General features: G+C 35.6%; 1 protein-coding gene across 2 annotated transcripts in view; it reads left to right on the top strand.

Moving 5' to 3' along the window:
* Positions 1 to 12,138, top strand: part of LOC136027887 (DNA-binding protein D-ETS-3-like) — an 87,249-nt gene that overhangs the window by 61,541 nt on the left and 13,570 nt on the right. Inside the window, exon 6 of one of the 2 annotated variants that reach the window (XM_065705312.1) lies at positions 302 to 373. The exons of the other annotated variant lie outside the window; for it this stretch is intronic. Coding sequence (XP_065561384.1) covers positions 302 to 373 — 72 coding nt within the window. The remainder of the gene's footprint in view (positions 1 to 301; positions 374 to 12,138) is intronic. 2 annotated transcript variants of the gene reach the window in all.

Raw genomic sequence — 12,138 nt, forward strand, 5'->3', positions numbered from 1 at the left:
TCCCTATTTTCTAAAATAAGGCAAATTTTCTCAGACTCGTTACTTTTGACGGGTAAGACTAAACTTGATGAATCTTATATATTTAAACTCGGTATAAAAATATAATTCATTTTATGTAACTATTTGTATCAAAATTCCGTTTTTTAGAGTTTTGGTTACTATTGAGCCGGGTCACTCCTTACTATAGTTCGTTACAATTAACTGTTTGATATGGTCGCACTTATGTACATAATAAGGACACACCCGGTATAGAGTCTGATTGCTATTTCGTTATATCATTAGTGGTTATATTCATTTTTAGGGTATCCATCTGCGGCAACAAAAGCATCGATATCATCTTTGGAAACTCAGACTCAAATACGACCAACTTCAGGTATTCAGCATTTTGTGTCAATATCAGCTACAAGATTAGAGCCCAGGGGCACCAATTAAGAATGATAGGGGAAATGGCCCGTCTATAACTTGTTTAGGATTTCTGTTGAAAAAATTCCCCTTCCCCCTAAGTTTGAAAAATACCCTTTTTTCCATCTCCACAAAAAATGATTATCATTCCCCCTTCATTTTCCTGAATTGGCGCTCCTATTAGGGACAGACAGGTCTACAAATGAACTCCCTTATTGAAATAATGATGCTAAGATTTACCCTTTAGTTTCCCGGCAGATTTTGTACAGTTCCTTTGTGCCTTTTAACAAATCCCCTCCACCAAACTGGAAGCACCTTCGCCCTACTTACCTGATGAGAAGGATCAGCTGATGTAATCAAGGTACCCAACAATGATTTCTATGGGCTACCAAAGCTACTGATCTCAAAGCAAGAAGTATTTTTTTCCCTTTTAAGCCCTTTTAAATTTTTCCCCGCCCTCTGCGACAGTGCTGAAGTGTTATTTTTCAATTTTTGCTAATGATTCTAGCTCATATTATCATAAGTAAAATGTTTTGAAGAATAATAAATTTTTTCACAAACTGTAAATCCCACATAGTTATGAATAACAATCCTGAATAAAATATATATGCAACATCAACAATGTGAAAAAATTTGCTAATTTTACAGAGCATCCCTTCCAGGTTCCAGCATCTCATTTATAATTTTGGATTGGAGCTTCAATCACAGAGAAAAAGATGGACTACTTATAAAAAATCGTGTGACTCAAAAGGTTTTGCTCGTTTTAGTCTGGCTTAAATTTTCACACAAAAGAACAAACCAGATACAATTTAACTTTCTGTTCATTTTACCGGTTTACAATTTTAATCAAGGGACCTTTAATTGTGCATACAGTAAGTTTCATGGAACTCAATAATTATTCAGGTTTAATCTATAGTTGACAATGTCAAAAGCGTAGAATTTGAAACTTTGTAACTGAAAATGTGAAAACTTAAGAACTCTTACATTCCGACGATGTATTTTTGTTTTAACCTAACCTATTTTGCTGTAAGAGGCCTTAACTTGCATCATAAACTTCTTAAACCCCCCCTTGAATCACCCAAATGAATTGTCCCTGAATACAGGCTTCAAACCTATGCAACAATGTGTCATGTGTCAATGTGTCAATGTGTCATTGAAAAAATCACTGCTACCACTACTGATAACAAGCTTTGGCTGCACAAAGCCATCTTGGCCAACACTATAGGAAGTCATATGAGTCTTTTGGCCATATTTACCCCTTGTGTTGCCACTCCTTGACAAAATAAACCTTCCGAGCAGTATGTTTCAACCTCAGAGTTAAAGTACCCAGGAGAGCGAAAATGTAGTCTATTTGTTGGAAGGGGTCAAATGGAAACTCGCATGAACTATGGCTTGAATACTTAAAAAAAACAAATGAGAACTCAATTTTTCCTGAACAAGAACTCTATACCCAGTTATATTATTTTTTGTAGCAGTAAGTACCAAACTACAAAGAAAGTCAAGTGGATCAAAATTGGCAAAAATTAAGCTAAAAATATATGACACCTAACACCTTAAGAAGCTGTAACTGTCTCTTAAAAGCGTAGTTCCCTATGGGAACCAACGTATTCCTAATACTTTAATTTTTACTGGACGAAAAGCGTTGTCAGATTTAACTAATTAGTTTCGCTTATTTATTTTCACGACTCAGCATGACAACACTGATAAAGTTGGTGCTGTCCTGATAAACTTATAATCTTAAAATCCAAAAAAAAAGGAAAATTGTGGGTTTTAGGAATGAATGTGCGCAAAAAGCTTCAAGGGGGCTAAATATGGTTTATTTTGATGGCATTGGTACTTTAATGTAAAATTAAAAATTTGTATGTCAAAGAAGGGTCGAATTAACCCTTTAAATTTAATACCACATTTAATTTAGTTTGATTAAATTGTAAATGGATTAGACCTATCATTTTTCTTTAAACTGTCTAATAAGCTCAAAATTTCTAGTGCCTAAGGAGCCTGAATCCAAATATTTCTTGTTTGGTTTTGTTATGTAATTTTTTCTCATTTGATGTAATTCGTCCAAAATTGTTTGTTCCATTGTCGTAACACCACTTATCTTCATGGTAACAATTCTCTATTTGCGATCCTAATCACTTTTAACAACTGCTAAGTCTTCCTTGAGAGTTAATTTTCCCTTAGAATTCCATTATCCAATCTCTAAGCAGGTGCGTTTCCTGGATAGCGTGTGATTGTGCTGTTTTCTAGTTCATTAAAGTCCTGTCACCCTAAGATACATTAAACTCCTTTTATCGCTAATGTAAAAAAACTTGTCCGAGGACTGAAATTGTTTTACAGCTTGAGTCACGCCATTACCTCTTTCCTTTTTAAAGCTTTTATTTACGTTTCTTGAAATGAGATGGTTAGAAGTTTTCACTCGCTTCTTCTTCTTCTTCTGCTTCAACTTGATGTCCCTTTCTTCTTGTAGGCTAAAGTATAATGACAGCTTATATAAAAAAAGAAAAACTAAAATGAATTTTTTTGCTGCAAAAAAAGCTGTCTCCTTTTGTTAGTTTGATGCTTTATTAAATCGCAACTGGAGTAAAGTTTGAACCCAAGATCTTCCGGTGACTAATCGGAGCTTCCGATTCTGGAACAATTGACAGACCTGGCGAAGCTTTCACAGCTTTTTGCTGCAGACTTTACCATTCCGCGCAAATTTAATAGCTTAAAATTGTTGTTGCAGCGTTAGCAACTTGGTAAAAACGGAACTCAAGCCTATAGTAAACAAATATTTAAAAACGAGTTTTGAAAAAAAAATGTCAAGTAAGAAGGAATTACAATTTGAAGCCTGTTCAGGCATGGTAATTTTTTTTTATTCAATCTTAATAGTAGAAGTTTATGGAAAAAACAAATTTATTGATATTTCTTAAATCGCCCTATGTTGGTCATTTCCTTGTTGGTCAAAATGGGGGACTGTAACTCTCCTCATCGGGTTTTTAACTATGCTGATTCCAACGGTGCAGTTTTCATTTTGTGCAACATCATTTTGGTGGGGTTTTGGCCTATTTTCTGAAATTCTCAGGGATTCGTTTTTGAAAGGGACTTTATCTTTAAGATAAAAAAATAAATCAAAATAAAAGTCACCGTTCCTTAATCCAGTTCAAATGATCATTCTTTTCGTATTTGAAAGTTTTTTTTTCAAAATGCCTTTCTAAATTTTTGGTTCTTATGAGTTAGTGTTCGTCAGTTTCTTGGCTGCCCCAATGGTGGGAACCATGATAGGGCTCCCTATCATCACGGCTGTTCGCCACTCTTGGACCCGTCTGAGTGTTCACATTTCCCATTACACTTTTCCCCCTCAACTTCAGTTGTTTCTAAGATTCTTCACCTCCCCTGTTTTCAACTTACTAGCCTTTACAATGTTGCCGTGCTGCACCATATCCTGAATCCATCCTGCCTTTCTGGAAAATATTCACCGAATTCCACCCGAATATCAAAGAGAAGTACTAGCTAATCAGAATGGCCACTGGAACTTGTTAAAAAAAATCACCAGGACCATCTAGCGTTTGGAGTTTCTTGGCATTTTTTCATGGATTTTCCTGGTGAATTAAAACATCAATACACCCATGATTGACATCTTGATGATTAAACAGTTTGTGGTAGTGAACTGTAAGTAAGGAGCAACGCGGCTCAGTAGCAACCGAAACCCTAAAAACGGATGTTTGATGTCAATAAATATTTAAGAAATTGGCTTTTATGTTGATTAAATAAAAAATAAGTTTTTTGAACTGCAAGTAAGGAGCGACACTCAAACTTAAAACAAACAGAAATTATTCCTTGTATAAAAGGGGTTGACCCCTCCTCAACGCCTGGCTCTTTTCGCTAAAGTTTGACTCTTCCTCTCATCTCTACTTTTTAAAAACAATTAAAACTTTAGAGTAAAGAGGGAGGTGTTGAGGAGGGTCAACCCCTTTTATATACGGAATAATTTCTGTTCGTTTTAAGTTTTAATGTTCCTCTTTACTTGCAGTTCAAAAAACTTGTTTTTTTATATTTAATTCCTGAACGTTTTTTAATTAATGCATGTTTTGATTTGGCTCACCGCACATGCATAATTAAAACGAAATTTACATATTATTTTTTGTTTGGCTAAATGGCTTTCTCATAGTTTTGACCGGACGATTTTGATAAAAAAAAGGGGTGGGCGAGGAGGCCTAGTTGCCCTCCAATTTTTGATCGCTTAAAAATGTGAATTAGATTTTTTTATTTTTTACGAACGTTTTTGTTAATAATAAACATACGTACATTACGAATTAACTTACGCAACGAATTTATATATTTGTGTATTTTTATTACGCATATGAGGGGGTTCGCCCACTCGCCAATGCCTCGTTCTTTACATTAAAGCTTGAATTTTGTCCCAAATCTTTAAGAATGACTCCTGAATAACAAAGGCCTTAGAATAAATAGTTGAAATTACTTAAAATACTTTAGCGTAAAGAGCAAGGTAATGTGGAAGAGACGAACACCCTAATACAGGTAATATCTTATGTTCTTTTTAAGTTTTAATGCTGCTCATTACTTCCAGCTGAAAAAATTATTTATTTTCTCATTGTTTATTTTTTAAATAATGCTAGAAAATCCTGCGCCCTCTTCATGGAAATTCTCTTCCCTCATGAAAAATCCCTCCATGGAAAAATCCTCCCACGTAACCTTCTCTCTGCAACCCACCCCACCCAACGCGAAAAAGTCCCCCTGACAACGTTTCTACACTTCATAACTAACAATTGCTATATGTAAACAACGGTCAAAGTTTGTAACTTGCAGCCCCTCCTCCGGGGACTGGGGGAGATAAATCATCTCCAATGACATATTTAGTAGGTTTTCGACTAAGCTGAACACAATAGCTATCTCAAAATTTTGATTCGCTGACTTTGGGGGGAAATTGTGCGTGAGAGGGGGATTAAGTGCCCTCTAATTTTTGGTCACTTAAAAAGGGCGCTATAACTTTCAATTTCCATCAGAATGAGCCCTCTTGCGACATTCTAGGACAACTGGGTCGATACGATCACCCCTGCTAAAAAAAAAAAAACAACAAAGAAACAAATAAACACGCATCCGTGATTTGTCTTCTGACAAAAAAAAAAAAAAATAAAAATTCAACATTTTTGTTGATAGAAGCTTGAAAGTTCTACAGTAGGGTTCTCTGATACGTTGAATCTGATGGTATGATCTTCGTTAATGCTCTATGACTTATAGGGGGTGTTTCCCCGTGTTTTTCTAAAATAAGACAGATTTTCTCAGGCTCGTAACTTTTGATGGGTAGGACTAAACTTATATATCTAAAATCAGCGTTAAAATGCGATTCTTTTGATGTAACTATTGGTATAGATCGGTATAATTGGTATATTGTAACTAGAGTTTCGGTTACTATTGATCCGGATCACTCCTTACTACAGTTCGTTACCACGAACTGTTTGATTCCAAATATACAAGTTTCATTAAGTTTAGTGCTACTCGTCAAAGGCTACGAGCCTGAGAAAATTTCTTTATTTTCAAAAAAGGGGGAAAACACCCCTTAAAAGTCAAAGAATCTTAACGAAAATCACACCATCAGATTAAGCATATCAGAGAATCCTATTGCAGAGGTTTCAGCCTCCTTTATGCAAAAATGTGGAAATTTCTTTTTTTGCCAGAAAAAGATCACGGATGCGTGTTTATTTGTTTTTTGTTTTTTGTTTTTTTTTCCCCAGGGGGGATTTGGATATATTTTATTTGTTTCATGTTTGTTTTTTTTTTCCTGAGGTGAGTGTATCGACCCATTGGTCCTAGAATAATGGGAGAGGCCTCATTCCAATGGACACAAGAAGCTCTGGTGTCCTTTCTTAAGTGACCAAAAATATTAAAGGGCAACATGGCTTTTCCCAAATCGTCCCTCACCACCCCTTTTTCCCAAAACCGTCCGATCAAAATTTTGAGATAGCCATTTTGCTCGTCACAGTTCAAAGGTGCAATAACCATACCTTTGAATATAACATGACTCCCCACAGCCCTTGGAGAAAGGTCTTTATATTATAAATTTGCCCATTGTTTACGCATAGTATCCGTTATTAGGAAGTATGGATACATTTTCGGGTTGTTGGGAGGGGGTACAAATTTTCTGCTGTTTTTTCCATGGGGTAATTTTTCATGGGGATGGAAGGTTCAAGGGGGTGAAATTTCCAGGGGAAATTTCAGGGGAGTCATTACCATGACTTTCGGGTTGGGGGGGGGGTCTTAACGAAATCACACCATCAGATTAAGCATATCAGAGAATCCTATTGCAGAGGTTTCAGCCTCCTTTATGCAAAAATGTGGAAATTTCTTTTTTTGCCAGAAAAAGATCACGGATGCGAGTTTATTTTATTTGTTTCATGTTTGTTTTTTTTTTCCTGGGGTGAGTGTATCGACCCATTGGTCCTAGAATAATGGGAGAGGCCTCATTCCAATGGACACAAGAAGCTCTGGTGTCCTTTCTTAAGTGACCAAAAATATTAAAGGGCAACATGGCTTTTCCCAAATCGTCCCTCACCACCCCTTTTTCCCAAAACCGTCCGATCAAAATTTTGAGATAGCCATTTTGCTCGTCACAGTTCAAAGGCGCAATAACCATACCTTTGAATATAACATGACTCCCCACAGCCCTTGGAGAAAGGTCGTTATATTATAAATTTGCCCATTGTTTACGCATAGTATCCGTTATTAGGAAGTATGGATACATTTTCGGGTTGGGGGGAGGGGGTACAAATTTTCTGCTGTTTTTTCCATGGGGTAATTTTTCATGGGGATGGAAGGTTCAAGGGGGTGAAATTTTCAGGGGAAATTTCAGGGGAGTCATTACCATGACTCCCCACAGCCCTTGGGGAAAGGTCGTTATATTTATAAAATTTGCTCATTGTTTACGCATAGTATTTGTTATTGGGAAGTTTGGATACATTTTCGGGTTGGGGGGGGGGTACAAATTTTCTGCTGTTTTTCCATAGGGTAATTGTTCATGGGGATGGGAGGTTCAAGGGGGGTGAAATTTTCAGGGGAAACTTCACAGTGGGGGAATTTGCCATAATTCCTATACAAAATTCTTTTTATGTCTTGTTTTCTCTTTTTTGCTCAATTTTATGCGTGGAGATGTTAAGCGTAATTGTTCGGTGTAAATTTTACTCAAGATTTAATTTCCTAGAAGATATTTCCGTTTGGAAGAGATTTGTGGAGGCGCAGCCAGATTTCCTGGCATTGTTTAAAAAACGATCAGAAACTAAATAAAAAACAAGGTTTTTCATTTGAAAGTAAAAAGTAACATTAAAACTTAAAGCAAACATCAATTATTACATATTTGAAGGGGGTTGCCCCCTTCTCAACATCTCGCTCTTTACGCTAAAGTTTGAATTTTGTCCCAATTCTTTAAAAGTGACTCCTGAAACACAAGGGTCGTTTAATTATAATAATAAGAAACTTTTTTGAATGTACTAAAAAACTTTAGCGTAAAGAGCAAGGTGTTGAGGAGAGGGAAACCCCATTAATATACGTAATAAGTTATGTTTGTTTTAGGTTTTGATACTGCTCCTTACCAGTTGAAAAAACTTGTCTTTTTTTTATTTAATAGGAAATTATGAGTACATTTCTATGCCTTTGAAGCCTAAAAACCGGAACTAGGGTACAAGTTCTTACTTTCCATTAAGGCCTATCTATATCTAACGGTTCTTTCTCATGTATGTCTTGGTAACAAGAAGGTCTAAGGGTCATGGACACTGGCGGGAAGAGGCGAAGGGGGATATCATCGCCCCATGGAAACAACAAGACTTTAAAAAAATCTATAAAAATAGGAGATAGGAATTATTCCCATTTAAATCATGGTCCAATCAAAGTTCTTTGTGGTACTCCCACTCATGGGGAATTTTCTGGAGAAACTCATTAATGTAGATACTCTATTTTATGTAGTAACTTGAAACTACAATTTCTTTTAACTTGCTTAAATTTTAGGATGTGAGTGAAGGAGCTTCAAACATTTCGAAAAAATTAAACTTTTAATTTAAAAAAAAAATTAATTAAAGCTGTTAAATTAAAAATTAAAAAATTAATAAGTTAATTAATTAATTAATTAATTAATTAATTAAATTAAATTAGTTAATTAATTAATTAAAATTATTAAAAATTTAAAAATTAAAAAAAGCTGTTTTAAAAAAAAACAGCCCAAATGTTTTCAAAACTTTGGATTTTACCATAAAATTTCCAAGTGTGCAATATTATACCATGACTGCTAAATTGTAAAAACAACCGACAAAATATTACCGCGTTGGCATTATTGATACTAGATTGTGTGAAATGGATACTAGATTGATTGATGCTAGACTGTGGGAAAAAATTGTCACTTTTTACTGAACTTGTTACATGCAATCAGTAATGAAAAATAGTCGTTCGTCTTAGGGTAAAAAAAGGACGAAACGCATACTCTCTTGTGAACATCCAAAAACCATCTGACTGATCTGATCTCCCCTGACAGAAACTTTTATCCGCTCTTATCTACGCGGAATGACGAAGTTTCCAGATTAGCTATTTGTTGGTAGGACCTAACTGTCATTCTAAATTATAAATAGTAGATTTGGCACTTAATTTCATGTCTTGTCTTTCTTTATAGGGAATAAATGCCTAAACTGTCTATGAGAAATAGTGATGCATAATTTTGAATAATAGGAATTCATGTATGAAGGGCAGAGCCCCCCCCCAAATCTTGGGATTTCTACGGGTTTCCGATAGTAGCCTATGTTAGGCCTACGATATTATTTTGATAGGCCATTTAAGATATTATTTCTACATACCTCTGACCAGCGTAATCAACATACCCGATCATCTTCAAACCTCCGCATACCCATCACCCCAAATCGTATGATCAGATGTTGCTCAGAATGTAATATGTGCAATGATATGGAATCTGAAACCAGAAGCTCCCCTGTGGAGCTTCTTGTGAGAGGTAGGAGCTCCCTTGCGTCATTTAATAAAAGAGTAACATATCATTTATTCGCATGAGAAGAGAATAGTTAATTCTTTTGTCTTTTTTCTTTTATTTTATGATGGGTGTTTCCCCTCGGGCTTGGAGCAGGAGAGTATTTGGTTAATTTGATTGACTGATGAGAGGTAAGATCGTGTCTACGAGTAGGAGCGATTAACACTCTGGGTATTTATATGTTTAAAATGGAAATATTGTGATTCTTGACATCCAGGAATGGATCAAAATATTTTTAATTGTGTGAGTCTTTTAATAAACCCATTGACTGATACTCGTATAATTTGCTCATATGTACGGTTTTAGAATCCCCCCACCATTGAAGTGCCTTACCTGCAGGCACTTCCTACAGCTTAATATCCTACAGCTGTCGAAAAGTTGTCACCCCCCTCAAGACTTGATTTTGCGTAAGAAGCAAAATGAAACTGTCATCTTCTTAAAATATGAAATGAACGTGAGGCTTATCGTCAGCGGTGCATATATTTCCCTGTCAAGGGGAAATGTTTAATCAATTTATGTCTACAAGGGCGTGGCTGAGAAAACAATCGGTTTTGATTAATTTGCCATCTTTTGCTAAAATTCTGTCAAACTGAGGAAATAGATAGTCAAACAGTTAATAGGCACCAATTCCTTCCTCTTTAACAATTTATCTTTTCGGCACTATAATTTTTTGCTGTTTTTTACATTTACAGAGCAATTTTGGGATTTTATTTCATAACTTAATTTCTTATCCCTAATAGCAGCCAAAGGCTAAAGTAGTAGTATTTATTCGTTAGTAAACCAAACAAGGTATTTCAATCTATATATTAAACTAAAACTACATAACATCGATAAGAAAACACTAAACTAATCTTGAAGTCTCAAATTAAGAAAATTATTACACAACCGATGATCACCAACTACGAAATTTCTAATTTCCTAGTTCTTTAAAAAAAAACAATAACAAGGTTTCTAACATACTTTTTACTCACAACTAAATTCAAACTAAAAGGAAAGCTAAGACCTAGTTCAGATAAATACAAAGACAAAAATATTCTCTGGGTATAATATAAAGGACATTCTAATAAAAGATGGCTGAAAGTTTCAAAAATTTGGCAACAATGGCACAACCTTGAAGGAACTTTACCAATCCTATGCAGCAAAAGGATAAAGTGTATAAAATAATAATGCAACTGTTTGCTTTTTAAATTATTAAAATAATACTACTATTGAGATGTCAAATTGTTTCCAAAGGAATTTTAAGGGTTCATTGGTATTCGTTTGACTGACTATATTAAAAAGTTTGTGGTGACAAACTGTAAGTAAGAAGCAATGCTGGTTAATTGTAACCAAAACTCTAAAAAGCAATGGGATTTTTATTTTTGTTTCTGAGTGTGAAAAATAACTAAGTTTGGAATTACCCATCAAGAGTTACGTGCGTGATAAAATTGGCTTTATTTTCCAAAAAGAATAAAAATACCCCAAAAGGGTGAATAAAATCAATGAAAATTAGGCCATCTAATTCAACATATCAGAGTTCCCAGTTGCTGAGCTTTCAAGCACCTATGTATATAAACGCGGAATTTTGTATTTTTTCTGAAAAGAAAAATCACGGATCCGCGTATCGCTGTTTGTTTTTGTTTTCTTTTGTCTTAGGAGTGATCATATCTAGAAAATCAGGGAAAGGCTAATTGCAACGGAAATTAAAAGGTGTAGTGCCCATCCTAATGTGTCGACTTAAAAATGGCACAAAACTAGAAATACCAAGATAGTCAATTTAAGGGGTGCTCAGTCATTATGTGTTTCGGGGGAAGGAGAAGGAAATGGGTCAAAAATGCATTTCTATGCCCAAATAGTATAACTTTCCGCGAACCTTCAGATAAGTTGCAGAAGAGGGTCTTGGCGGGGGTGGGGAAAATTTAATCACTAATCTAGCTTCATTAGACTAAACCTGAATATGGATGCTGCGGGTGATAGCTCCTCTCTCATTGCAGAAAAATGTTTTCTTTGTAGCATAAGAAATCACATTCGTATGCTTACTGGCACACAACTGGAGCGGTGCGGGAGGAGGGTGGGTCATCATGAGAACCCTCAGGTAACTTCCCTAAAGTAAGGAGACAAGGGTTTGCAGGAAATTGGTTAATCAGTTTATATTGATGTTTAATAGAAATAATAGTCCATGGTTACGAACTGTGAATAAGGAGTGACTGATGGTAATAGTAAGTGAAACTGCAAAGAACTTCCGTAAGACTTTTTCCGGATTTAACTTTTTCCGTAGATAAATTACATAAGGGTGTTAGAGGTAGAGGGAGGGGGGTGGCTAATGAATTAATCTCTAATCTAGCTTCATTCGGACTAGACCTGAATTTCGGTGATGTGGCTGATAGCCCCTATCATGCTGCTTTGTAGCACAAAAACCACATTCGTATGCTTACCTGCACACAATCTGGAGACGAGGGGGGAAGGCATCACAAGTACTCTCAGAGTACTTCGTATCTCGAGTACGGATTCGTATATATCTCAGAGTACACGTATCAGGGGTAGGGAGGCAAGAAATTCCTTTTTATTGACGTCCAACCTCTTCCACCCGTCACCCAGCTCTTTATGCTAAAGTTTTATGTCCCTGCTCTTACGTTTTTTGTCTTAATCCTTAAGAACGACTGATCAAATGGAAGTGCCGCTAATTAGGATTAAGAATTTTTTTTATAGCACTTAAAACTTTAGCATAAAAAGTGTAC

The sequence above is a fragment of the Artemia franciscana genome, chromosome 6 (genome assembly GCF_032884065.1).
Source record: "Artemia franciscana chromosome 6, ASM3288406v1, whole genome shotgun sequence".
NCBI classification, from domain to species: Eukaryota; Metazoa; Arthropoda; class Branchiopoda; order Anostraca; family Artemiidae; genus Artemia; species Artemia franciscana.